General features: G+C 62.7%; 1 protein-coding gene across 2 annotated transcripts; it reads left to right on the top strand.

Annotated features, from left to right (window-relative positions):
* Positions 1-1,226: 1,226 nt before the first annotated feature.
* RARG (retinoic acid receptor gamma) lies at positions 1,227-25,999 on the top strand. Of its 2 annotated transcripts, none has more exons than XM_029074035.2 (8): positions 1,227-1,432; positions 16,980-17,128; positions 17,234-17,375; positions 17,687-17,862; positions 19,367-19,543; positions 24,107-24,311; positions 24,631-24,789; positions 25,536-25,999. In XM_029074035.2, exons 1-8 carry the CDS (start codon positions 1,249-1,251, stop codon positions 25,718-25,720), a joined length of 1,377 nt encoding a protein of 458 aa, XP_028929868.1. In that variant the 5' UTR covers positions 1,227-1,248; the 3' UTR covers positions 25,721-25,999. The 2 variants fall into 2 exon arrangements, with proteins under 2 accessions (XP_028929868.1, XP_028929869.1); XM_029074036.2 differs by lacking the exon at positions 1,227-1,432 and adding an exon at positions 11,597-11,893 and having other exon boundaries at positions 25,536-25,998.
* Positions 26,000-27,944: the final 1,945 nt, after the last annotated feature.

Below are 27,944 nucleotides of genomic sequence, written 5' to 3'. Positions count from 1 at the left end.
GCAGCCTCCCCTCAGTCCTGCTGGAGACTGGTCCTCTCCTCCCCTCCGCAGTCTCCCCATTCATTCGTCCGATCGTATCTATTGAGCGCTCGCTGTGTGCAGAGCCCCGTACTAAGCGCTTGGAGAGTACGATTCGGCGCCGGATAGAGACCATCCCTGCCCGACAGCGGGCCCGCGGTCTGGGAGGGGGAGACGGACGGCGAAACGAAACAAACAGACGGGCATCCGTCGCACCGAATACCCCAACCCCTCCGTCCCCTCCTTCAGAGTGTTGCGGAGACAGAAGAGGTCCCGGGGCGAGTGCGGAGAAACCCCCGGGTGGGATGGCGGGGAGGGAAGAGGTTGGGGAAGCAGCACGGCCTAGCGGACGGAGCCGGGGCCTGGGAGTCAGAAGGTCACGGGTTCTAATTCCGGCTCCGTCGTGTGGCCTTGGGCAAGTCACTTCACCTCCCTGGGGCTCAGTGACCTCATCCGGAAAATGGGGATAGAGACGGTGAGTCCCACGCCGGGCAGGGACCGTGTCCAATCCGATTTGCTTGGGTCCGTCCCGGAGCGTAGAACAGTGCCTAGCACATAGTAAGCGCTTTACAAATGCCCAATTATTATTATTGGGGGAGAGACGGGGAGAGAGACGTCTTCGGGGATACGGCCGGAAAAGGGTCAGGGATGCTGTCAGTTGGGGTCCGGGAGGCATCCCGCAACAGGACCCTGATTCCCCCTACCCCTCCGATTCCGTCCCCCTTCCCCGCTCCCGGAATTCCAGCTCCCCGGGCAGCAGCTGGAGAGGAGAAGGCTTTGGGGCTCAGGGAGGGGCCGGGGAAGGACGGATCTGGGGCGTGGGGGAAGGAGAAGGGTTGAGAGAGGCTGCTCGAGGGGGCAGGGGTCACGACGAGCAGCCCGGCCTAGTGGAGAAGGCCCGGGAGCCAGAGGGCCTGGGTTCTAATCCTGGCTCCGCCATTTCCCTGCCCTGTGACTGTAGGCAAGCGGCTTCACTTCTCTGTGAAGCGGGGGTTGGAGTTTTTGTGGGGAGGGGTCCCCGGCTCACGCTTCCTCCTCTCTCTTTCTCTCTCTCTCTCTCTCTTCCCCGACCCCCACAGGACCTTCAGAGCCCCAGAGCCCGGGAAGACCCGGCCGGGTCCGGGCACGGAGCCCCCCGGGCTGGGGAGGCGGTTATGGGCGGGGGGCGCCGCTGAGGGTCCCCCCCGCCCGGCGCGGACCCAGGAGGGCCCGTCTCCCTGCGCCTCCGTCATGGCCGCCAACAAGGAGCGCCTTTTCGTGGCAGGGGCCCTGGGGCCCGGGCCGGGCTACCCGGGGGCCGGCTTCCCCTTCGCCTTCGCCGGGGGCCTCCGGGGGTCTCCCCCCTTCGAGATGCTGAGCGCCAGCTTCCGGGGCCTGGGCCAGCCCGACCTCCCCAAGGAGATGGCCTCGCTCTGTGAGTCCGCACCCGGGGGTCCGGAGGGTCCGGGAGGGGGACGGGGGTGGCCGGCCCGGTCCGCCGGGGGTCCCGGAGGGAGGTGGCCACGGGGGCGGAGGAGGAGGCTTGAACGCCCCCCCGGGTGGGAGGGGGAAGAGGTGGGTGGCGGGGGGCGTCACCGGGGCGGGGGCGGAGGCCGCTGGGAGCGGCGGGTACCCACCCGGCCGAGCCGGGGCGGCGGGGCTGGGCGGCGTGGGCTCCTCCCCGTCCTCATGGGGCCTGGCGTCGGGCCTGCCCAGGCGGCGAGCCCTAACACGCCCCCGCCCCCTCTTCGCTCGCTTCTACTTAACCCCCCGTGGGTGGATGGCGGTCCCCGCCCCCGGCCCCGAGCTCTCCCCGGAGACCCCGGGGGTCTCGACGGAGACACCCCCCGCAAGCCCCGTCGCCAGGCTCCTGCCCGCTCCCCCGGTATCCTTGCCCACCCTCCTGCCCTCGGGCCCGTGAGAGGCAGAGCCGGGCAGGTGGGCCGGGCGGGCCGGTGGCGGCGGCGCCCCGGTAGCCCCCCGAGCGGAGCGGGGAGCTGGGAAGGGGAGGAGGAGGAGGTCGGTGTGTGAGGAAGGGGCACCGAGAGGGAGGCAAGGAAGAGGAGGGGGGACCGGGCCTGGTTGGCAGTGCAGTTGGAAACAGTGAGATCATCTGGCAACTCTGTGTGTGTGTGTGTGTGTGTGTGTCTGGGGTGGGAGGAGGGGGGAGTTGTGCATCCGCGTGAGTGTAGGCCTGTGTAGGAGTGCGTGGGGGTCCGTGTCTAGGTAGGAAAGTGTGTGTCTGGGGGAGTGTGCGCCTCTCTGTCGGAGCGTGCGTGGATCTCTGTGAGTTTAGGCCGACGGAAGAGAGCGTCTCCGTGCGTCTGTGTGTTTCTGGGTGTCTGGGTGGGGGTGAGCTCACGTAGGAGTGTGGGGGGTCTGTGTGAGTTTCTGTCTAGGTAGGAAAGTGTGGGGCGGTGTGTGTGCCGCCATGAGTGGGTGGGAGTAGGATGGGGGGGGGTCTGGGGGACTTTATGGCTAACGTAGGAAAGTGTGGGTCTGGGTGTGTGTGGGTCTGGGTGTGACTGTGTGTGTCGGTGAGTTTATGCCTATGTAGGAATGTGTGTGTCTGTGTGACTGTGGGTCCGGGAGTTTATGCCAATGGAGGAATGTGTGGGTGGGTCTGTGTGAATGTGTGTGTCAGTGAGTTTATGCCTATGGAGGAGTGTGTGTGTCTGTGTGTGTGGGTCGGTGACTTTATGCCTATGTAGGAATGTGTGTGTGTGTGTGTCTGAGTGTGTGTGTCTGTGTGACTGTATGTCCGTGAGATTATGCCTATGGAGGAATGTGTGTGTGTGTCTGGTGAATGTGTGTGTGTCAGTGAGTTTATGCCTATGGAGGAATGTGTGTGTGTGTGTGTTGGTGACTTTATGCCTATGGAGGAATGTGTGTGTGTGTGTGTGTTGGTGACTTTATGCCTATGCTGGAATGTGTGTGTGTGTGTTGGTAACTTTATGCCTATGCTGGAATGTGTGTGTGTGTGTCTGAGTGTGCGTGTGTCAGTGAGTTTATGCCTATGGAGGAATGTGTGTGTGTGTGTGTGTGTTGGTGACTTTATGCCTATGCAGGAATGTGTGTATGTGTGTCTGAGTGTGCGTGTGCATGTGTCGGTGAGTTTATGCCTATGGAGGAGTGTGTGTGTGTGTCTGTGGGAGGTTGTTTATGTAGGAAAGTGTGTGTCTGTGTGAGCGTGTGTCTCCGTAGAAACGTGTGGGCGTCTGTGTGACTTTATGTCTACGTAGGAGACTGGGTGTGTGCGTCCCTATAGGAGTGTGTTTGTGCGTCTGGAGAAGTGTGTGTGTGCCTGTGGGAGCTTATGTTTATGTACGGAGTGTGTGTCTCTGGAGGAGTGTGCGTGCGTGCGTCTGTGTGAGTCTACGTCTACATAGGAGAGTACGTCTGTGTGAATGTGTGTGTCTGGGTAAATGTGTATCTCTGTAGGAGTGTGTGTCTGAGTTTATTTATGGAGAAGAGGGTGTCTGTGGGAATATGTCTGTGTGAGTGCGTGTCTATGTAGGACAGTATGTATTTGTGTAAACGTCTATAGCTGTGTGAGTGTGTGTTTCTAGAGTAGGAGTGTATCTGTGGGAGTTTGTGTAGGAGTTTGGTTGTGTGTGGATGCGTCTGTGAGTTTGCGTCTAGGTAGGAGGGTGTCTCTGTGATTGTGTGTCTAAGTTTACGTCTATGTAGGCCTGTGTATCTGTGAGCTTATGTCTGTGTGAATGTGTGTTTGTGTGTGTATGCATCTGTGTGTGTACAAGTGTGTGAGAATGTGTGTCCGTATATCACTGTATGTCTGTGAAGAAGTGTGTGTGTGTGTACGTGTGTACATTTGGGTCCCTGTATGTGACTACGTATGGGTATGCAGATCTGTGCATTCGTTTGCAAGTGTGTGTGCCTGTCTGTGTGCACCTGTCCGGGGGGGAGGAGGTGGGGGGTTTCTGTACACGCCCAGCTCTTTATTTCTCTGCTGCTGCTGCTGCTGTGAGGGGGCGAGGAGGCATGTAGGAGCATGATACGCTATGTGCCTGGCATGTGCTAGGGATGGCCCATTTGTGGCATGTGCGTAGCGTGTGGGGGCATGTGGCAGAGGCAACCATTCCCACCACACACACACACACACACACACACACACTATTCTGGACAGAACAGGCTAGACTGCTTCCCGGCCCCCTTCCCCTCTCCACCCCAGACCCACCCCCCTCAGCCCCAAAGCCTCCTTGGACCACCCCCTTCACCTGATCCCACCAGTCCATCGTATTTCCTGAGCCCTTACTGTGTGCAGAGCACTGTACTAAGCGCTTGGGAGAGGACGTTATAACAGTAGAACAGACACATTCCCTGCCCACAACCAGCTGAGAGTCCAGAGGGGGAGACAGACACAGCCCCCTTCTGGGGGACCCCCGAGGAGAGGGCGGGATTCCCCGTCCCCCCCCAAACCTGCCGGGGCAGCCGGATCGGATGGGAGGGAGTCCCGAGCTGGGATTCCGGCCTCGGCCTTCATTCGAGGGGTGGAGAGGAAGAAGAGGAGGTGGAGGAGGAGAACTTTTGGGTCTGGGGTCCCCCAAGCAGGGAGAATCCCCCTTCCAGCTTAGAGAAGTGTAGCTTTTCCTGTTACTGCCCACTCTTCTCCCAGGGAACGGATAGGACGGGGCAGGGGGCAGGACTACTTGGGGTGGGGCCCTAGGGGACAGGGCGCCTGGGTCCCCTCCTCAGTGGCTCCCTGTAGCCTTTCCTTCTCACTGGGGATGGGGTCAAGGGCGAGGTCACAGATCAAGTTGGGGTCAGGGGTCCCCGGCTGGGCTCCGGGGCTTGGGTTGGGGAGGGAGAGGGAGCTAGGGGAGTGGTGTGTGTGTGTGTGTGTGTGTGTGTGTTGGGGCAGGGTGCGGGTGTGGGGGGGCGGCAGAGGAGGAGGGTGCGGCTGATGGGGAGGCAGGCCTGGGCAGAGTGGCGATGGCTGCTGCGGCAGGGAGCGGGAGGTGGCGAGGGGGAGGGGGCCCTGTGTCCCAGCAGGTCTGGGTGGGGCCCGGGGAGGGGGCTCGGGGCGGGGGCTCGGGGGAACGCAGAGGTGGGAATAAAGGTGAGCGAAGGGTCGTGGGGGGGATGCTGGGGAACAACACGGAGGATCCCCCAGAGGGCCCGGGCCTGCAGAGACCTCCCCCCCCCCCAGAGGGGCACAGGCCTGTAGAGATCACCAGAGGCATAGGGCTGCAGAGACTCCCCCGCCCCCGGCCAAGAGGGCACAGGGCTGTAGAGATCACCAGAGGGGCCCAGACCTGCAGAGACCCCCCAGAGGGCACAGGGCTGAAGAGACCATCAGAGGGCCCAGAGCTGCAGAGACCCCCAGAAGTCGTAGGGCGGCAGAGATGCCCAGAAGGTACAAGGCTGCAGAGACACCCCCCCCCCCAGAGGGCACAGGGTGGCAGAGACCACCAGAGGAGCCCAGGCTGCAGAGACTGCCTTAGTGGCTAGAGTCTGGGCCTGGGAGTCAGAAGGTCATGCGTTCTAATCCCGCCTCCGCCACACGTCTACTGGGTGGCCTCGGGCAAGTCACTTCACTTCTCTGGACCTCAGTTACCTCATCTGCAAAATGGGGATGAAGAGTGTGAGCCCTACATGGGACCCCCAGAGGGCACAGGGCTCCAGTCTCCCAGAGGGCCCGGGACTGCAGAGGGACCCCCAGGGGAGCCCATCCTCCTGAGACCCCTTAGCTACCCCCATTCCTCCCCATGTCCCCCCAACCCCGAGGCTCCCTCTGCAAACATGCCCCCAATCCCCGTTTACCTTTCCACGGGTGGGTGGGCACGGATCAGTCAGTCAGTCGTATCCACTGAGCGCTTACTGGGTGCGGAGCTTTGTGCCGAGCGCTCGGGAGAGGACATTTTCCCTCCCCACAACGAGCTTACAGTCCTGCAGGGGAATGGCTGAGGTGAGGGAGAGTTTATCTCGACCGCTCTTATCCACATGTCACCTCCCCCACTCCTAAAGGCTTATAATAATTAATAATCATTAAGCACTTACTATGTGCCAAACACTCTACTAAGCGCTGGGGTTAGATACGGGCAAATCGGGTCGGACGCAGTCCCCGTCTCACGTGGGGCTCACGGTCCCCGTTTTCCAGATGAGGGAACCGAGGCCCAGAGAAGTCTAGTGATTTGCCCAAGGTCACGCGGCGGGCAAGTGGCGGAGCCGGGATTGGAACTCATGGCCTTCTGAGCTCCGGGCAAGGGGGTTGGGAAGCTGAGGGTTGGACTCCCTTTGGGACCGGTTTTCTCCGCTGTGGTCCCCGGCTAGTCCCAAGTGAGCCTGCCCTCCTTTAGGGAGCTGGCGGGGAGGGGGCTTGGGGGAAGTGGTAGAGAGGACGCAGAGAGCTTAGACTGAAGTCATGTTTGAATTTGGGGCGGGGGGCTTGTAGGGGCATGCGAGCGGGTGGGTGTGGGGCTGCGGATGTGTGTACATTCCTCAACCAGGGCATGTGAGCGCGATGGTGTGGCCCTGCGTAGGTCTCTGGAGGGGGGCTTCCGATAGAGCCGTGCGTGTCTGCCCAGGGGGTGGGGGTCAGAGGGCAGGGGTCAGAGGGCGAGGGATAAGGGCAAAGAGCCTGGGGGGGGGGGGATCTCCTCAGGCTCCGGGACCGAGGTGTCAATCAATCCATCCAGCGATCAGTGGTATTTATCTAGCACCTCTTACTGTGTGCAGAGCTTGGGAGGGCACAATAAAACAGAGTTGGTAGATGGGTTCCCTGCCCACGGGGAGCTGACAATCTAGAGGGGGAGACAGACATTAATAGAAATAAATTGATTACGGATGTGGACCTAAGTGCTGTAGGCCTGGGGATGAAAAAAAAGGGTGCAAATCCAAATAAAAGGTCTCAGCTCCCTTCTCTCCCCTCTGTTTTGCACACAGTAAGCGCTCAATCAATATGAATGAATGAATGTGAATGAATGAATCCCCCTCCCCCAAACCTGGGCTGGAGGCGGGAACGCCAAGGGGCAAAATACCAGAGATGGAAAGCCCCAGAGCCCTTGGATTTGCACCGTTTATCCTCCCCTCCCTCGGCCCCACAGTGCCTATGTCCTTATCCAAAATGTATTTCTATTCACGTCTGTCTCTCCCTCTAGACTGACAGCTCGTTGTGGGCAGGGAATGCGCCTACCAACTCTGTTATACTGCCTTCTCCCAAGCGCCTAGTACATCCAGTAAGCCGTAATACTACGGCTTGAATCAGAGATCCAGGGACAGGAAGGGACACAGAGCGGAGAGGCGTAGATGCAGAGAGATTCAGAGAGACAAAGGAAAGCCCAAAGAGACAGAGACGTGTCAGAGAGAAAGTCACCGGTGGAGAGATGGAGAGGCAAAGGGAGGAGGAGGAGAAGGGTCAGGTCAGGCGGCTAAGGAGTCTCTCCAAGAACAAACCGCAGCCACCTCCCTCCTCCTCCTCCTCCTCCCTTCCTCCTCCTCTCTTGATCCTCCTTCTCCCACTCCTCCCTTCCTCCTTCACTCCTCCTCCTGATCCTCCTCCTCCCGCTCCTCCCTTCCTCCTCCTGATCCTCCTCCTCCCGCTCTTCCCTTCTTCATCCTCCTGTTCCTCCTCCCTTCCTCCTCCTTCCGCACCTCCTCCTCCTTCTCCCACTCCTCCCCTCCTCCTCCTGATCCTCCTTCTCCTCCCGCTCCTCCCTCCCTCCTCCTGCTCCTCCCCTCCTGCTCCTCCTTCCCTCCGCTGCTCCTCCTCCTCCTTTTCCTCCTCCTCCTGCTCCTCCCGCTCCTCCCTCTCGGGCTCCGGTGCCGACGCCGACACAAACGGGGCTTTGATTGTAACAGGAAGCCAGGCCGGCGGGGCGGGGAGAGCAGGGGAGGAGGAGGAGGGAGGGAGGGAGGCTGGAGAGGAGGCCGGAGGGGAGAGGACAGGCCAGGCCAGGAGAGAAGGGAGGCCGGCGGGGAGCCGCCCCCACAACTGTCCCATCCCCGTCCTCCCCATCCCCGCCTGGGCCTCTCCCCCTTTCTTCCTCCCACCCCGGGGGTCCCCTTTCTTCAGTGCCCCTCCCCCCCGCCCCCCCCCCGTGTCCCGCAGAGACCCGAGGCCGAGTGTCGGCCCTCATCCGGGCCCCCCACCCCCGCCAAGCCCCCCGGACCTCTTGCTAGGGTGGTCCACCCTTCGTGGGCAAATCTCCCTGTCTCCCCCTCCCCCCATTCCTCCAGCCCGGGAGGCCCAAGCTGGGTTTTTTGGGGGGGGGGGGACAGGAGGGGGATGGGGGGTGAGTCAAGCAGCCCCCCCCCCCCCGGCCGGGCACATCTGGTTCTCATGAAACGCTAGAAGGTAATGGGCCTAATTGCCGCAATAAGGGCTGGGGGGGCCCGGGGCCAGGTCCCCCCCGCCCCCCGCCTCTCTTCCCTCTCTCCGCCCCCCAACCCTCCCCTCCCGGCCGGCTGTGCCAACCCCGGCCGGGGGGCGGGAGGGGGGGGTCGGGGATGCTGGGAAGGGGTGGGCACGGTGCCCCCCTCCTCCCTGGGAGTCCCCCTAGCCCCGGGCAGGGGGGCCGGCCGCTGGCCCGGCTTTCCCGGCCCCCACATACCAGCCCAAACCGCCGCCCCCTCCCCCAGTACCAGCTTCCGGCCCCCCCCCCCCACGGCAGCCCCCCACCCCCAACTCTGTGCCCTCCCCCTGCGGGCCCCGCCAGCTTCTGGTTCTAATTACCGGCTAGGCCGCCCGCCTTAATTGAGACCTTTTGGATTTCGGGGAGGGAAGTGTATGAGTGTGTGTGTGTGTGTGTGTGTGTGTGTCTGTGAATGCGCAAGTGTGTCTGTCGCCGCCCCCACCCCCGGACTCGAAGACCGCCAAGGGACGGGGTGGGTCGTTTAGGGCACATCAATATGTGTGTGTGTCTTGCCACCTCTTCCCTAGAAGCATTCATTCAATAATAGTACTTATCGAGCGCCGACTATGTGCAGAGCACTGGACTCAGCGCTTGGAATGGACAACCCGGCCCCATAGAGGCAATCCCTGCCCAATGACGGGCTCGCAGTCTCCGGCAGCGTGGCTCAGTGGAAAGACCCCGGGCTCGGGAGTCGGAGGTCATGGGTTCGAATCCCCCCGCTCCACCATCCCTGCGTCAGCTTTGTGACTCTGGGCGAGTCACTTCGCTTCTCCGGGCCCCCGTGACCTCATCTGTGAAAAGGGGGATGGAGACCGTGAGTCCCACGCCGGACGAGCTGCTTTCCTCGTATCCACCCCAGCGCTGGGCACATAGTGAGCGCCTAACAAATACCGCCGTTGTGATTATTCCCCGGGACTCGAAGGCCGCAAGGCGAAGGGGGTGGGGAGGGTCGTCTAGGGACCGTCAACCATATGTGTGTTTGTGTGTGCTTGGGTGGGCCGCGGCCCCCTCCCCAGAACGGGAAGGCTGTGAGGGGACCCAGCACTAAACAGATACCATTATTATTATTATTAATAATAATGTGGGCTTGTGTTGTTGTCACCGCCCCTTCCCCAGAACTAAAAGACCCCCACGCCCCCTCCCCAATCTCGACCCCGCCCTTTAGGCCCCTCATTCCTCGTCGCGTTCCTCCCGCCCATTTCCAGGCCCTGTCCCCGACCCCCCGACCAGCTCCAACCCCTTCCCCTCCCGCCCCCCAAGCAACCCCAGTTGCCCCCCCCATCCTCACCTGCCCCAACCCCTTTCTTTCCCCTCGTCTTCAGGCCCCGCCCCCAGCCACCCCAGAGCCCAGGCTTAGGAGTCAGAAGTCATGGGTTCTAATCCCGGCTCCATCACTGTGTGACTTTGCCCAAGAAGCTGACTTCGAGAAGCGGCGGGGCTCAGTGGCAAGAGCCCGGGCTTGGGAGTCAGAGGTCGTGGGTTCTAATCCCCACTCCCGCCGCTTGCCAGCTGTGTGACTTTGGGCCAGTCACTTCACTTCTCTGCGCCTCAGTTCCCTCCTCTGTAAAATGGGGATGAAAACCGTCACCCCCACGTGAGACCACCTTGTATCCCCCGGCGCTGAGCGCATAGTAAGCGCTTAACCAATACCACCATTTAAGTGACTTCGCTTCTCGGGCCTCGGTTCCCTCCTCTGTCCAATGGGGATGAAGACGGGGAGCCTCGCGCGGGCCAACCTGATGACCCTGCCTCTATCCCAGCGTTTAGAACAGTGCAGTGCACATAGTAAGCGCTTAACCAATACCAACATTATTAAAAAGGGGATGAAGACGGTGAGCCCCACGTGGGATGACTTTGTATCTCCCCCCAGCGCTTCGAACACAGTCGGCCCTTCAGAAATGCCTTCGATATTTGGTGCGTGTCTCCCCCCCCCCCCCGCCAGGTCCCGACCCCAATTCTTTTCCCAGGCCCCTCCCCCTTTCTTCCCCCCACCCCTCGGCCCGGCCCGGCCAGTTCCATTGCATCAGAGATTCTTAGAAGCGCCGGGGCCCCGCCCTGCTCCACCTCCCTCCTCCGGGGGTGTGTGTGTGTGTGTGTGTCCATGTGTGTGTGCATGTGTGTGTGCATAAGGTCTGTGTGCGTGTGCATGTGTGCAGGGCGTCGCTCCCACTCCCTGTCCCTCGGCGGCCCCGAGGGAGCGTCTAAGACAGAGCGGGGACGGACGAGAAAAGGATGGCCAAGGGGAGGATGGCCGAGGGAGGCCGAGGGTCCGGAGGGGGGCGGTTTCCGGGAGTGGCCGTCGCTGGCTTGCTGTCCCGGGGCTGGGCCTCCCCTCGTCCTCGTCCCGCCCGGGAAAACTCCTGACGTGGCCCGGCCTCACCTCCCTTCGGGCCTCGCACCCCCGAGCTATCTCAGAGGGACCGGGGAGGGGGGGAACACGCCTGGGTGGGGGGAAGCGCTCCCTAAATAACTATTGCGTGAAGGGGTGGGGGTCTCGGGGGCGGGGGGAGGACGAAGAAGGAAGTCGGTGGTGGCAGGGGGAGGCGGGGTGGGGCCGGGGAGCCGGTCCTGGCGGCGGCGTTGGGGCGGGGCGGGGTCAGGGGGAGGTGAGCGAGCGAGCGAGCGAGCGAGCGCGCCCGCCCGCCCTTCCTCCCTCCCTCCCGGCCCGAGGGGGGTTCCCGCAGAGTTCACCGCCGACGGCCGCGCGCACGCGCACGCGCCGCCCGGGGGGGGGGAGGGGCGGGCAGGGAGGGAGCGAGGGGGCGGCGCGCGCCCAGCCGCAGGAATGTGCCCCGGCTCCCCGTCTGCGCAGGCGCGCGGAGGGGCCGGAGCGGGGGGGGGGGGGGGAGGCCGAGCGCGCGCGGCGGCGCCCGGCCAGCCTCCGACGTGGGGGGGGGGGTGCGCGCGTGCGCGGGGGAGCGGCGGGCTGCCCCAGCGCGCGCGCGTGGGCCTGCCGCCCTCCCCGCCAGGGGGCGTCCGCGCGCACGGGCCTCCTGGCGGGGGAGGGGGGGGGGCAGGGCCGGCGGCCGCGCGCCTCCCGGCACGTGCGCGGCCGCCGAAAGGCAGGCGGGCTCGGGCGCGCCCGCGGGCCGGGGCGTGCACGTGAGCGGCGAGGGCGGGGGGGGGCGTGGACGCGCCTTCGGGCCCGCCCCCCCACCCGGCTCCACCCCTCCCCCCACCTCCAGCCCCTCCGGGATTTTTTTTTTTTTTTGGGAAGCCAAGGTCTCCCCGGTGCGGGCCGACCCCCGAAACCACCTCCATGCAGCCGGCCGCCTTGCGCTAGCCTCGCCCCCTCCCCAGGAGCGGGGAGCCGCTGGGGAGGGGGGAGGAGGAGGAGGAGGTCAGCTCGGCCCCGGGGGCCTCGAAGCCCCCCGGTGTCCCCGAAGCCCCCCGGTGTCCCCGGGCCCCGGGCGGCGCTATGTACGACTGCATGGAGGCCTTCTCCGGGACCGGCTTGCTGCGCAAGAACGGGGCCAGTCCTTGCTTCGCCGCCGGACTCGAACCCTTCTCCTGGCCGCAGTGTAGGTGGCCGGGGGTCACCCGGCGGGGGGGAGGGAGGTCTGGCCTTTAAATCTGCACCCACCTCCCCCGAAACGAGGGGCTGGGGGTGCTCGCCGAGCGGGGCCGGAGTTGGGGGGCAAATGGTGTGGGTGCGTTTGGGGATGGGGCGGGAGCGCTTGTGCGTCCTCGCATTTGGGGAGGGGGCCGCGGAGGCCCCCGTGTCGTGTGGCCCCAGGGCCTGACACCCCCCCCCCGCCCCAAACACACACACCGGGAGGTAATGGGGGGGGGGTCGGGAGAGTGACTTTGTGAACCGGGATGGGGGTGTCGTGGGTGGGGACACGGGGGAGGGAGGGGTTAATAGGTGCGGGGTGGCTCTAGGGGTGCGTGGGGGTGTTTGTGTGTGTTTTGGGGTGGGCGTCGGTGGCTCCGGGTTTGTCTGCGTGGCTCCAGACCCCTTTGGGGAAGTTTGTGTGTCCGCGGGTTGTGGTGGGGGGGGGGGTCCCGCTGTTGTGCGCGCGATTTGCTGTTGTGGATGTTTGTGGCGTGAGTCCGGCAGGGCGTGTGTGTGTCCGCCGCGGGTGGGGGCCGACGGGGAGGAAAGTGATGTGAGCCGACTGTGTGGGTGTATATCCTGTGCCCCCTCGGTGACTCTGGGTGTGGGTCTGTGTGTGTGTGTGTGTATGTGTGGGTCTGTGCGCTCACCCTGCTTGCAATTCTCGGGTGGAAGGAGAGGGGAGGAGCCGGGCCTGGTTTCAGAACTTCAGAGAGGAGGTGGGGGACGGGGGGGGGGGGGAGTTGTGTGTGTGTGCGTCTGTGTGTGTGTCTGCGTGTGTGGTGTGTGTGCCTCGTTTTTGCACGCCCGTGTGATCTCTGGAGGTGTAGGGTGGAGGGGTGGGAGGCCGGTGCCTTGGGAACTTTGGAAAGACAGAAAGTTTTTTGGGTGGAAAGTGTCCGAGCGTGCGTGTCTGTCTGTCTCTCTCTCTGCATCTGGAGAGGTGGCGTGGCAAGACGTGCTGGAGGAGGGTCCCCGGGGGGAGGGGGTGTCATCGGTTAGGGGGTGCAGGGTTGGGGGCTCAGGGGAGGGGGGAGGCAAGGACTTGGAAGCCGGTAATAAAAGGCCTGGGAACAGGAGGTCATAAAAACGGCAGCAGATGAGAGGGGCAGCTTTGAAGCGTGGGTTGGAGAGAGGCCGGGGGTGGGGGCGTGGGGGAGGAGGGACCAGGAGTCCGGATTTGGGGGTGTGGAGGGGGTCCCACCGGGGCCCGGCAGGAGGGAGCGCCCTGTCCCCTCCGTCTCTCTCCTTGGCACCCACAGGGGCTGTTTACCAGCCGAGGCCGTTTCTGGTTCCAGAGCAGAGCGGTCAGATCTAATGACAAGGGGGGGGGTGTGTGTGAGAGAGTGTGTATGTGTGGGGGGGTGGGGGTGAAGGAGCTGGGGAGGGGGTGGCCGTGGGGGCAGGGGCTTCTTTGGCAGGTGAGTTTGTCTCTAACGTGGGTGCGTGTGCCCATCTCTGTGGGCCGGGGGGGTGTGTCTGCTGGTGGGGGCTGCCAGCTGATTTTATGTTGTGTGTGTGTGTGTGTAGGAGCTGGGGGTGGTGGCCGTGTGGACGGGGGCTTCTTTGGCAGGTGACTTTGTCTCTAACGTTTGTGTGCGCCCATCTCAGTGTGACAGGGGGGGTGTGTGTGTGTGTGTGTGTGTGTCTGTCTGATGATTGGGAGTGCCAGGTGTTTTTGTGGTGTGTGTGTGTGTAGGAGCTGGGGGTGATGGCTGTGTGGACAAGGGCTTTTTTGGCAGGTGAGTTTCTCCCTACCGTGTGTGCCCATCTCTGTGTGATGGGGGTGTGGGTGTGTCTGCCTGAGGGGGGTACCAGGTGTTTTTGTGTTTTGTGTGTGTGTGTGTCTGGGGGGGGGTGGCTGTGTGGGCAGGGGCTTCTTTGGCAGTTGAGTTTGTCCCTAAGGTGGGTGTGTGTGCCCATCTCTGTGTGAGCGGGCGGAGGGGCGCCTGCGGGTCGGAGGGTGCTCTGTGTGTGTGTGTGTGTGTGTGTTTGGCGGGGGGCGGCGGGGGTCCCGCAGGGGCGGGCGGGCTGCGGGGCTGGAGCCGGGATCACAGCTGGGAGCGTTTAGGCGGTCCCGGAGTCCGTTTGAAGCTCGGCGGCGGTGGCGGCGGCGACCCGGAGGCCCGGCGGCCCGGAGGCCCGGCCCAGCCGGCCCCCGGCCAGGAATTTCCTCAATTTCAGCAATTCGGGCTTTAAAACCATGTCCCGGCTCCACCCCGCCGCCCCCTGCCCCCCGTCCCCCGCCGCCGGCCGGCCGAGCCCGGGCGGGCGGGCGGGCCGCCCCGACCCCAGCCCCGGGGAGGGACCCCGGCCGGGACGGAGGCCATCCCCCGCCCTGCCCGCCCCCCCACGACGCACACACTTAAAAATGCCCGGGTCCCTCTCCTGCCGCTCCGGGGTGCCCGGCTGGCACTGCCCGCGACCGCTCCCCTCCCCCTCCGCCCGGTGCCCGCCCCACCCGGCCCTTTCGCAAGAGAGGAAGCCGGGCGGAGGGCTGCGGACAGAGTGGACACCCCTGCCCCGCCCCCGGGCCCGGGCCGCCCATCACGGGGACCCAAGCGCCCTGCCTTCCCGGTTCGGCCCTGGGTCCCAAGTTAACCGCCCCAGCCGGAGGCGGGGGAAGAGACGAGATGGCGGCCCGGGCGGGGAGACGCCGACCCTCCGTTCATCCCCCCGGCACCCACCGTGACACCCCTCAGACCGACTCCCCCCCCCGTTGCTGGCCCCCCGGCCTACGGGGCTCGCCCCGACCCGCTCCCCGGGGCTCTCGCGGGGACCTCAGGTTGCCAACTCCCTCGTGCTGTTCTCCACCAAGCCTTTAGTCCAGTGCTCTGCCTATAGTAAGCACTCGGAAAATACCATCGATGGAGCTGATCCATCAGCGCGGCTTGGCGGACAGTAATAATAATAATGACGGCCTTTGTTAAGCGCTTACTACGTGCCAAGCACTGTTCTAAGCGCTGGGGGGGGATACAAGGTCATCAAGTAGTCCCACATGGGGCTCACAGTCTTCATCCCCGTTTGACAGATGAGGCCCAGAGAAGTGAAGCGACCGGCCCGAAATCACACAAATGGCGAGCGGCGGAGGCGGGATTAGAACCCACGACCTCCGACTCCCAAGCCCGGGCTCCTTCCACGCAGCCACGCTGCTTCTCTAGATAGAGCCCGGGCCTGGGAGTCGGAAGGTCGTGGGTCCTAATCCCGGCTCCGCCGCTCGTCTGCTGTGTGACCTTGGGCGAGTCACTACTCTGGGCCTCAGAGACCTCATCTGTAAAACGGGGATTGCGGCTGCGGGCCCCGCGTGGGACGAGGGACTGTGTCCGACCCGATTCGCTCGGGTCCACCCCGGCGCTTAGTACAGCGCCCGGCACTTGGAACGCGCTTAACGAAGACCGGGATTATAATTACAGACACCGTAATTATCATCGGAGGGAGACACGGGGCCACAGGTGGCGGACTGTCGATCAGTAGTAGCGATCGATGGCTTACTGTGCGCGGAGCCCCGTGAGCCCCGATTATCTTATATCTACTCCAGCACAGTGCTTGGCACATAGTAAGTGCTTAACGAATGCCGTTATTATTTAGCATTATCATCGTCGTCGTCATCGTAGGGGATTTAGGGGATAGGGGATTTAGGGGATAGGGGATTTAGTCAGCACCAACCCTGCCCTCAGGCCCGTAACATCTAATGGGGAAGGCGGACCCAGGTACTTACTGAGCACTTAGCGTGTGCAGAGCACTGTCCTAAGCGCTTGGCAGAGTGCACTTCCACAGAGTCGGTGGACGCGTTCCCTGCCCGCAACAAGCTCACCGTCTCGAGGGTAATTTCTGTGCGGAAAGAGCCGGGGCCTAGGAGTCAGAGGACCTGGGTTCAAATCTCAGCCCTACCGCTTATCCGCTGCGTGACCTCCGGCGCATCGCTTCATTCCTCTGTGCCTCGGTTCTCCTCGTCTGCAAGATGGGGGTTCGATCCCCGTTCTCCCTCCGGTTCCATGTGGGAGCTGATTATGTGCTCCAGCGCTTAGCTGAGTGCCTGGAACATAGTAAAGTTTGAACGAATCCCACAGTTACCGTGAATATTAGGAAGAGGTACGGTGTCTGGTACATAGTAAGCGCTTAAGTACCACAATTATTATTATCGTTATTACTGGGGGATGTACAAGAGAGCTACATTTGGGGGGCGGGGAGCAGGGCTCACCCCAAACCAGGATCCCCGTGTCCTGTCGGTCCCTGGCTCGCGGGCACACGTGTGCCCTCCCGGCCCCCTCCCCTCTATATGCCCGCTCTCCCGGACCCAGCCCCTCCCACGCCCAGTCGGAGCCTGGCTCCCACCCCGGATCTCCCCGCCCCGCAACCTTACCAGGCTGCCCAAGAGTGCTTTGAGATCCCATCTCACACCATACGGGGGGAGGGTCACAGGTTGGGGTGGCGGCTGGGTTATCGTGGGGTAATGATGATGATGGGCTTTTCTTCAGGGCTTACTAGGCACCAAGCCCTGTTCTAAGCACTGAGCACCCAGCAGGGGGTGATTTTTCCTTTGCTTCTCCGTTGTATCCGTTGAGCACTTACTACGTGCCGGGCACCGTACTGAGCACCGGGGAAGATACGAGCCCATCAGGTCGGACGCAGTCCCAGTCCCACATGGGGCTCGGAGTCATCACCCCCAGTTGACGGAGGAGGGAACGGAGGCCCGGGGCAGTGAAGTTCATTCGGTCCTACCTATTGAGCGCCGACGGTGCCAAGCGCTTGGGAGGGTGCGGTGTAACGACAGATAGACACATCCCTGCCCGCAGCGAGCTCACGGTCTAGAGGGGGAGACAGATGGTCATCTAAATGAGTGAATGGATAAATAAATTAGAGCTGTACACCGGAGTGACTCGCCTCGGGTCACCCGGCGGACCGGAGGCGGAGCGGGGATTCGAAGCCAGGTCCTCCGCCTCCCAGGCCCGGGCCGACTGGGTGATGGAGCGGGGCTAGAAGGGAGACGGGAGAGGCGGGGCGGGGGTCCCCCCACGAGCCCCCGGGTGGACGGCGCCTCCCTCCCGCAGCGGTGGAGACCCAGAGCACGAGCTCCGAGGAGATGGTCCCCAGCTCGCCCTCCCCGCCCCCGCCGCCCCGCGTCTACAAGCCCTGCTTCGTGTGCAGTGACAAGTCCTCGGGCTACCACTACGGCGTCAGCTCCTGCGAGGGCTGCAAGGTGAGAGGCTGGGGCGGGCGGCCCCTCGGTCCCCCCCCCCCGCCCCCGGGCCCCGCTTGGCCCGGGCGCGCCCGGGTGACCCCCCCCCCCGGCCCGTGCCCGCAGGGGTTTTTCCGGCGCAGCATCCAGAAGAACATGGTGTACACCTGCCATCGCGACAAGAACTGCATCATCAACAAGGTGACGCGCAACCGTTGCCAATACTGTCGCCTGCAGAAGTGCTTCCAGGTCGGCATGTCCAAGGAAGGTAGGAGGCCCCGGCCCTGCCCGCCGACCTCTCCCGCTCGGTCGGGTGCCCGAGGGGGGCCGGGGGAGGGTCCCCGGCGCCCCCCGGCATTGTGCCGGCCACGGCTATAAGTAGATATCCTGCCGTCCGCGTATCCTCCCCGGCTCGCTGGGGTGACAGGAAGGGCAACTGGAGCCGCCCGGGCTGGGGCGGGACGGGACCGGGGGGAGGGGAGGGTCCGGTCCCTCCCCCGGGCTCGGCGCGGACCCCGGGGAGGGGGGCGGGACGGCCGAGGCTCAGCCGGAGTGGGGGACTGTTCCCGGGGGTCCCAGCGGTGCGGAATGACCGGAACAAGAAGAAGAAGGAGGTGAAGGAGGAAGGCGGGGGCGGCGGCGCCCCACCGGACAGCTACCAGCTGAGCCCCCAGCTGGAGGAGCTGATCGCCAAGGTCAGCAAGGCCCACCAGGAAACCTTCCCCTCCCTCTGCCAGCTGGGCAAGTACACCACGGTGAGCGGGCACCCCCTCCGGGGCCGGGCTGGGGGCGTTGGGGCGAGGGCGGCGGGAAGCCGACGGGTTCCCGGAAAGGTTTGGCCAGGTAGACTCTAAGCTCTCTGGGGGCGGGAGACGTGCCTGTCGCCTTGTCCTCTCCCAACTGCTTAGCACAGCGCCCTGCACACGCTAAGCGCGGGCCCGGGAGTCGGAAGGTCGCGGGCTCCAATCCCGGCATCGCCACCGCTGGGGACCTCGGGCCGCTCACTTCATTTCTCTGGGTCTCAGTGACCTCCTCTGTGGGGGTCGAGACCCTGAGGCCCACGTGGGGCAGGGACTGTGTCCAGTCCGATTTGCTTGTAGCCACCCCAGCGCTTCGTACGGCCCCTGGCGCATCCTAAGCGCTCAACGAATGCCGTAGTTATGATTATAAATACGGCTGAATGAAAGGGGCAACCAACGGGTTGGAGCGTGGCGGGCTGAGGTTTTGCTAATGAACTTCCCCATTCGACTGCAAGCTCGCGTTTCAAACTCCGCTCTTCCCCCCGTCCCAGCCCCAGAGCACTTAGGGATAGATCTGTAATTTAATTTATTTGTATTAAGCGACTGTGAGCTCGCTGTGGGCAGGGATGGTCACTGTTTATTGTCGTATTGTACTTTCCCAAGCGCTTAGTACAGTGCTGTGCACAATAAGCGCCCAGTAACGACGACCGAATAATAAATACGACCGAATAAACGCAGTCCTGGCTCCAGCAGTATCACTGGTGGAGGGGCTTCATCCATTCAGTCGTGTTTATCGAGCGCTTACTGTGTGCAGAGCACTGTACTGAGCGCTTGGGAGAGCATGATATAACGATAAACGGGCACGCTCCCGGCCCACGGTGAGCTTACAGTCCAGGGCGGAGACAGACACGAACAGAAAGAAATAAATGGCAGATAGGGACGTAGGTCCAGCGCTTAGAACAGTGCTCGGCACATAGTAAGCGCTTAACAGATACCATCGCCGTCGTCATCAAGTGCAGCGGGGCTGGGGGGTGGTGGTGACCGAAACCGCTGTCAGACGGGGATTTCCACTGAGCAGAAGTGGGCTCGAGAGGGCCAGAGTGCGAGCTGGGGTGCGGTGGGAGACGCGAGCGGATCGGTGGGATTTGGGAAGGAAGGGGCAACTTTGGAGGTTTTAGGGGAGTCGGGGGCGGGAGGCGGGAAGATCTGAGAGGAGGCCCAGACCCCGTTAAGAAAAACCCCCAGGCTACCAACGATTCATTCATCCAGCCGTATTTACCGAGCGCTTACCGTGCGCGGAGCACCGTGGCCGGGGCTTGGGAGAGCCCGATGCAGCAATAAACAGACGCGTTCCCTGCCCACAGTGAGCTTAAGGCCTGGAGGGGGAAAGGATGGAAATGGTCGCGCCCTCCCGGGGCGAGGGGTGGGCGCCTCCGGAGCGATGACGGACGGGGCGGGGGAGCCCCTGGGGTTCGGAGGGCGAGGGGGCTGCTCACCCTCGCCCGCCCCCCACCCGCAGAACTCCAGCGCAGACCACCGGGTGCAGCTGGACCTGGGGCTGTGGGATAAGTTCAGCGAGCTGGCCACCAAGTGCATCATCAAGATCGTGGAGTTTGCCAAGCGGCTGCCCGGCTTCACCACCCTCAGCATTGCAGACCAGATCACCCTCCTCAAGGCCGCCTGCCTGGACATCCTGGTCAGAGCCCCCTCCCCCTCCACCCCCTGGCCCCCCGGCCCCCCGGCAGGGAGCCCCGCGGGGGACGGGGCCGTGTCCAACCCGCTCGGCCGGGATCCGGCGCTCGCCACGTCTTCATTCGGGCGCGTCCTTTTGAATGCTCACCGTGTGCGGGGTGCCGTACTGAGCGCTTGGGAGAGGACGATAGAACAATAAACGGACGCGTTCCCCGCCCACGAGGAGCTGACGGTCTCTCGGTGCATCCCGCCGTTCCGATTGTTTATGGTTCCTGGAATCCACCGTGGCCCAACCCCCAAATTCAAGGGCAGAGAGGTCCCGGCCCGGGCTTGGGAGTCAGAGGGTCGTGGGTTCTAATCCCGGCCCCTCCACTTGTCTGCTGCGTGACCTTGGGCGAGTCACTTCACTTCTCTGGGCCTCAGCGACCTCATCTGGAAAATGCGGATTGAGACCGTCGGGCCGGGACCGTGTCCAACCCGATTTGCTCGTATCCACCCCAGCCCTGAGTACGGTGCCTGGCACATAGTAAGCGCTTAACAAATGCCATCACCATTATTATTAGCGGGTAGAGCCCGGGCTTGAGAGTCAGAAGGACCTGGGTTCTGATCCCAGCTCTGCCACTTGTCTGCCGGGTGACCTTGGGCGAGTCACTTGACTTCTCTGGGCCTCAGTTACCTCATCGGGAAAACGGGGATTAAGACCACGGGCCCTATGTGGGTCAGGGACTGTGTCCAACTCAGTTACCTTGTGTCTACCCCACTGCTCAGTACAGTGCCTGGCACATAGTAAATCCTTAACAAACACCACAGTTATTATTATTCATATTATTATTAATTAATATTATTAATAAAGCCCAACTGGACCCTCGGACCCAGGGAGACCCCATCCTCTCCCCCCCTCCCCCTTTTCACCCAAGATCCCACCTCCAGCGCCTTGAGACTGTGAGCTCACAGTCAGCGCTCAGTCGAGGCGATTAATAATAAGATCCCGTATTGGGTGAGGGGAGCCGATGTGTTAACGATTTGTACATTCCAAGCGCTTAGTACAGTGCTCTGCACATAGTAAGCGCTCAATAAATACTACTGAATGAATGAATGAGCAAGAGAGGCGGGATGAGACGGACCCTGGGCGTCCATCCAGTCGCTAGTAATTCATCAATCAGTCGGTTGTATTGATTAAATAATTAGTAGTACTTATTCTACTAAGTCCCGGGGTAGATAGAAGATAATCAGATCAGACACGATCCCTCTCCCACTTGGGGCTTCAGAGTTTAAGCAGGCTCTTGATTTAAAACTAAAATTGAATCCCCATTTTACAGATGAGAGGCCCAGAGAAGTTAAGTCACTTGCCCGGAGCCAAACAGCGGACAGTCCGTCAGTGGTACTTACTGAGCGCCTGTGACCTTCAGAGCACTCTTCTGTTCTGATTCCCGGCTCTGCCCCTTTTTATATTATAAATTCATCCATTCGGTCGTTCGGTCGTATTGATTGAGCGCTTACTGTGCGCAGAGCACTGTACCAAGCGCTTGGGAGAGTACGTTGGGCAGGGATCGTCTCTATCCGTTGCCGAATTGTACGGTCCAACCGCTGAGTAGAGTGCTGTGCACATAATAAGCGCTCAATAAATACGATGGGATGAAGGAACAGCAAGCGGTCACATTCCTGCCCACAATGAGCTCACTGTTTGTGTTAATGTCTGCTCCCTCTCTGGACTGTAAGCTCCCTGGTGGGCAGGGAACGCGTCCACCAGTTCTGATATATTCTCCCAAGCGCTTATTACAGCGTTCAGGGCTCGATAAACACGGCTGATCGACTGCTCCCGCACAACGGAATTAGCCGACGGGTTCCCCGCCCATAACGAGTTTACAGTCTAGAGGCGGAGACGAACGCTAATAGAAATACACAGGTAATTTTTAATGTATGAAGTGGCAGAGGTGGGATTTAGAACCCAGCTCCTCTGGCTCCCGGGCCCGGGCTCTGACCGCTAGGCCACACTGCAGCTACACTTGGGAGAGTATCATACGATAGGGTCCACAGACGGGATCCCCGCCTTCAAGAAGCTTACAGTCTAGACGGGGAGACGGACGTTAAAATAAATCACAGATACACCTTCTGTGTGCCGAGCACTGTACTAAACGCTTAAGAGAGGGCAGTAGTGTGAATAGACCTGATCCCTGCCCACTAGGAGCTTACGGACTAAGAGGGGAGATCGAGGCAAAGAGTAAAATACCCAATCCCAGAAGTGGTAGACCTGATCCCCCCAGCTCAGGGAGTTTACGGTCTAGCCGGGGAGACTGATCTGCCCCGGTGGGGAAGGGATATTCCTAGTTCAGACATCTCCAACCCCTGATCTCTCTCCCCCTCTGCATTTCCTCTTGCCCTCAAGACATCTCGACTTGGATGTCCTCCCGTCAGCTCGAGCTTAACGCGTCCAAAACCGAGCTCCTTATCTTCCCACCCAAATCCTGTCCTCCCCTTGACTTTTCCCCTCACCGCAGACGGCACCCCCATCCTTCCCGTCTCCCGAGCCCGAGACCTTGGCCTTTTCCTCGACTCCTCTCGCTCCTTCGACCCTCGTATTCGATCCGGCGCTAAATCCCGTCGGCCCCACCTTCGCGACGGGGCTAAAATCCGCCCTTCCCTCTCCATCCAGACTGCTATCACGTGAATCCCATCACTCATCCTCTCCCGCCTGGATGACCGCATCAGCCTCCTTGCTGACCTCCCAGCCTCCTGTCTCTCCCCACTCCAGTCCGTACTTCACTCCGCTGCCCGGATCGTTTTTCTTAAAAAAATGTTCAGGACGTGTCTCTCCACTCCTCGGTGGTTGCCCATCCACCTCCGCATCAAACAAAAACTCCTCACCAGTGGCTTTAAAACACTCAATCCCCTCGCCCCCTCCTACCTCACCTCGCTACTCTCCTACTACGCAGCCCGCACGCTTCGCTTCCCTAATGCCAACCTTCTCACTCTGCCTCCATCTCGTCTGTCTCGCCGCCGACCCCGGCCCGCGTCCCGCCTCTGGCCTGGCACACCCTCCCCCCTCAGATCCCACAGACAATTCCTCTCCCTCCCTTCAAAGCCTTACTGAAGGCCCATCTCCTCCAAGAGGCCTTCCCTGACTTAAGCCCCCCTTTCCTCTTCTCCCACTCCCTTCTGCAGCGCCCTGACCTGCTCCCTTTTGTCATCCCCCCTCATTTATTTCTTTCTATTCATGTCTGTCTCCCCGCCTCTAGACTGTCAGCTCGCCGTGGGCAGGGAGTGTGTCTGTTTATCATGTATTGTCCTCTCCCAAGCGCCTAGTACGGTGCCGTGAACCCATTCTGCCCCCCGGTGCCCCCCGAACCTGTCTCCCCCCCGCTCCATCCCCAGGAGCCTCATGAATGAATGAATAAGGAATACGGACCTAAGAGAAAGTATTAAACAATGACGGCGCACTGGGGTTTGAGGAGTTGGCAAGACCGCGATAGGGAGGGGGGGAGAGTCAATCTGTGAAGGCTTCCTAGAGGATGTGGCTTTTTTAGAGGGCCTTGGCAAGGGCATCCTGTGGGTACAGAGTGAGAGTGTCAGAGGGGAGGGTCGAAGGCAGGGTGGTGACAGGAGTGAGGAGAAAGAGCGGTAGCTAGCGGCAATATATTTGACTGTGGGTCCCGTCCCGCTAGACCGTAAGCTCCTTGAGGGGAGGGATCATGTCGACCTATCCCGTTTGTATTATAATAATTGTGGTATTTGATAAGCACTTACTCTGTGCCAAGCACCGTCCTTAGCACTGGGGTAGGTACAAGAGAAGCAGGTCCCACGTGGGGCTCGCAGTCTAAAGAGGAGGGAGAACAGGGACTGAATCCGCGTTTTACAGATGAGGCACCGAGAAGTGACTTGCCCGAGGTCACGCAGCAGACGGGTGGGAGAACTGGAATTAGAACCCAGCTCCTCTGATTCCCAAGCCCGTCTCTCTTTCCACTAGGCCTTGCTGCTTCTCTGTTGTACTCTCCCAAGCGCTTAGCCCAGTGCTCTATACCCGGTGAGCTCTTGGAGGCCAGGGGTCAAATCTTCCTACTCTTAATAATAATGGTATTTGGTAAGCGCTTACGATGTGCCGAGCACCGTTCTAAGCGCCGGTGTCGTACTCTCCCGTGCACTTAGCACAGGGCTCTGCACCCCGTGGATCATAAGCTCTTCGAAGGCAAGGATCCCGTCTACCTACCTGGGCCTAGTGGATGGAGCAGGGCCTGGGAGTCGGAAGGACCTGGGTTCTAATCCCGGCTCCGCCGCTTGTCCGCTGTGGTGACCTTGGGCCAGTCACTTCTCTGGGCCTCGGCTCCCTCACCTGTGAAACGGGGACGAAGACCGTGAGCCCCGCGTGGGGCAGGGACCGTGTCCCACCCCATGACCTCGTAGGTACCCCAGCGCTTAGAACGGTGCCTGGCACGTAGTAAGCGCTTAACGAGTATCGCGATGGTTGTCATTATCCCTCTTGCGAGTGGTGGGCACCCAGTAGAGGCTGCAGCGTCCCTCCCCGGGTCCCCTGAGGGGTGTCCGCGGGGCTGAGCGGTCCGGCTGCCCGCAGATGCTGCGGATCTGCACACGGTACACCCCGGAGCAGGACACCATGACCTTCTCGGACGGGCTGACCCTGAATCGGACACAGATGCACAACGCCGGCTTCGGCCCCCTGACCGACCTGGTCTTCGCCTTCGCCGGCCAGCTGCTGCCCCTGGAGATGGACGACACCGAGACCGGCCTGCTCAGCGCCATCTGCCTCATCTGCGGAGGTAGCCGGGATGCCCCCGACCCCATCCCCAGGACCCCCTTGCCCCACCCGTGCCCCCCAAAACCGTCTTCCCCCCCGGCCCGTCCACGGGAGATCCGTCCTTCCGCCAGAACCCCCATCCACCTGTGCCCGCCTCCCCCCATCCCGTCCCCGGGACCCCCGTTTCCACACCGAGGACGCCCCGTCCTCCCCAGATGCCCCCGGTGCCCCCGGCCCGCATCGGTCCCGATAGCCGCCTCCAGCCTGCCCGCTCCCAAGAGGGGCGGGACCACCCCACCCCGTCTCCATCCCCCCCACCTCGTTGCCCGCCCCCCGCCCAGACCGCATGGACCTGGAGGAGCCCGAGAAGGTGGACAAGCTCCAGGAGCCCTTGCTGGAGGCCCTGAAACTTTACGCCCGGCGAAGACGGCCCAGCCAGCCCTACATGTTCCCGCGCATGCTCATGAAGATCACCGACCTCCGCGGCATCAGCACCAAAGGTGGGCGCCGGCCGGCCCCTGCCCGGCCCGCGGGTGGCGGCACCGGCAACCGGGGCCCGGCCTTGGGGATCCTACGTTTCCCCCACGCGAAGCGCACGGCGGGCTTCACGGCGTGGCGGAAAGAGCCCGGGCTTGGGAATCGGAGGTCGTGGGTGCCGATCCCGGCTCCGCCGCTTGTCAGCTGGCCGACTTGGGGCAAGGCGGGTCACTTCCCTGGGCCTCAGTTCCCTCATCTGGAAAATGGGGATGAAGACTGGGAGCCCCACGTGGGACAACCTGATTACCCTGTATCTCTCCCAGCGCTTACAACAGCGCCCGGCACATAGTAAGCGCTTAACGGATACTTATTATTCACAGCTCGGGTCTAGCGGCGTGGTCTAGGGGCCAGACCTGGGCCTGGGGGTCGGAAGGTCACGGGTCCTCATCCCGCCTCCCCCAGTTGTCCTCTGGGTGATCTCGGGCGAGTCGCTTGACTTCTCGGTGACCTCATCTGGAAAAGGGGGATTGAGATTGGGAGCCCCACGGCGGACAAGGGACTGGATCCAACTGGCCCAGGATAATAAGCGCTCAACCGATATTCTTATCAGATACCCTCGCTATTAGCGAAGCGCAGGATCCGATCGGCCAGAGAGGAAAGGGCAACCCTCGAGCTGGACCGGGCCGCGGGGCGGGGGGAGGGAGAGGCCGGGAGGCGGGTGAGTTGGGGGGTCCCCCGCGCGGGCTCACGCCGCCCCGTCCCCCGCCAGGCGCAGAGCGGGCCATCACCCTGAAGATGGAGATCCCAGGCCCCATGCCGCCCCTCATCCGCGAGATGCTGGAGAACCCGGAGATGTTCGAAGACAACGGCGACGCCAAGCCCGGACCCCCCGCCGACCCCCCCAGTGAGGACGACAGCCCCGGCGGCGGCGAGCCCGACGAAGACGCGCCCTAGGGGACCCCAGAGGGGGCCGCGCGGGGCACCGCACGCTCCGGGGTGGGGGCGGCTGTCGGGACCGGGCGTCAGACTCTGCCCACCCTCCCGTCCCGGCGTTGCCTTCGCCCCCCGCCCCCGGTTTAGGCCAAAGTTTCTAGCCCCCTCCCCGCTCTCCTCCACGTTGCACTTGTGACCTCCTCTCCCCTGACGCCCCCTCCGTGCCTTGGGGGACGGGGGACGGCAGCGGGAAGGCCCGGACGATAAACCTCGAGGTTTGGGGGGGGTGGGGGGAGCCTGGGGCGCCCAGGCCCCGGGGGGCTGGGTTCGGTGCTGAGGTGGTGACCTCCCGCCCCCACCCCCGCCCCCACCCCAGCCAGGTGCTTCTGAGACAGCGAGAACACTAGTGACCAAAATTGGGGGGGTGGGGGGAGCAATACAAAGGGGTCTTGGGGGAGCTTCCGGCCCCCCCCCCCGCAAATCCTTCGGGGGGCCCGGAGCGGGCCGGGGGCCGGCCCGTTCCGTCTCCCTCCGCCCCGCCCCCACGCCCTCGCCCCCCAAACTCCAAGCCATGTGCCTTGGCCCCCTCCCCCCGCCCCACATCTCAGCCGTCCGGGGCGGCTCCCCTCCCCCAACACTACAGAGGGGCCCGGGTGGGGGTGGGGGGGGTCCCCACCTCCTGCCCCGACCCCTCGTTCCCCAGTGCCTTGATCCCCTCAGAGCAGCTCGGCCCTGGGCGGGGGGGGGGCCGCTTGGCTGTCCCCCTCTTCTCCCCCTCCCACCCTCTCCCTCCCCCCCACCCCAAGACGAAGCCTCTATTTATTTATTAGCTTTTGTTTACATCCCGGACTTGCCCTTGACCTGTCCCCCCCCCAGCCAGCCCAGGGCCCCTCCCTCCGACCCCGCCCCCAGCCCCAGTTTGTATTTAGCTGCCAAATACGCCTCCCCCCCCCCCCCCCGCCCGTCCCCCCAATTCCCAGCCCCCTTCGTTTACACCCCCCTCCCTTCGCCCGCTGTATTGCTGAATCGCTGAGTTTTCTATTTTTGCAAAATAAAGTGATGGAAACTCGAGGGTCCCGGTCGGAGGTGGTGAGGGGGAGGACGTTGGGGGGGGGAAGGGGGATGGGGAACGGCGGCCGCCAGGGGGCGCTGCGGCGGGTGCCGCGGCCGATGCCGCCGCCAGGGGGCGCTGCGGCGGGTGCCGCGGCCGATGCCGCCGCCAGGGGGCGCCGCCTCCCCTGCGGTGCGCTGAAGGGCGGGGCCGCGGCAAGCGGAAGGAGAAAGTCAGACCCGAGAGGAAGCGGGTGGGGTGTCACCATGGCAACGGTGAGCCGGGTGGGGGCCAGGCCTCCCCGCTCCCAGATGATGGTTAGTAGTAGTGGTGGTAATTGTATCGATAATGATGATAGTCCTTGTTCAGCTCTTGCTTCGTGTCCAGCCCTGTCCTAAGCGCTGGGGTGGACATCAGGTTGGACGCAGACCCCCCTCACCCCCATGGGGCTCCCAGGCTTCATCCCTATTTTCCAGATGAGCCAACTGAGGCCCAGAGAAGCGACTTGCCCGAGGTCATAAAGCAGATAAGTGGCGGAGGCTGGGTTAGAACCCAGGTCCTTCTGGCTCCCAGGCCCGGGCTCTTGCCTCTAGGCCCCGAGGTCGCCCCGTCCCCAGGAGGGAGACTGCTGGGGGGGGGGGGTCCCTGGTTTATACCCTCCCTTTTCGGGGTCCCAAGGCAACCCCCTCCTCTGCGACCCTTCCCCACAGGCGCCCGTTTCCCTCCCGGGACCCCCCGGGGTCCCCACTCCCTTCGTCACCTAGTATCTCTGCGCTGAAGCCCCCCTCCCTGAAATTTATATATATATGGTATTTGTTAAGCGCTTACTACGTTCCGGTCACTGTAATAATGATAATAATGTTGGTATTTGTTAAGCGCCTACTATGTGCAGAGCACTGTTCTAAGCGCTGGGCTGGGGGAGATACAGGGTCATCAGGTTGTCCCATGTGGGGCTCACAGTCATCCTCCCCATTTTGCAGATGAGGGCACTGAGTCCCAGAGAAGTGAAGTGACTGGCCCACAGTCAGCTGCCAAGTGGCAGAGCCGGGATTCGAACCCATGACCTCTGACTCCCAAGCCCGGGCTCTTGCCACTGAGCCACGCTGCTTCCTGCTTCTCTGTATTAAGCCCTGGGACGATACAAGCTTATCGCGTTGGACACAGTCCCTGTTAATTCCTCTCAAACGCTCAGCT

The sequence above is a fragment of the Ornithorhynchus anatinus genome, chromosome 10, assembly GCF_004115215.2.
Source record: "Ornithorhynchus anatinus isolate Pmale09 chromosome 10, mOrnAna1.pri.v4, whole genome shotgun sequence".
Taxonomy (NCBI): Eukaryota; Metazoa; Chordata; class Mammalia; order Monotremata; family Ornithorhynchidae; genus Ornithorhynchus; species Ornithorhynchus anatinus.
The sequence above is the reverse complement of the archived record's forward strand: the minus strand, read 5'-3'. Positions and strand labels throughout refer to the sequence as shown.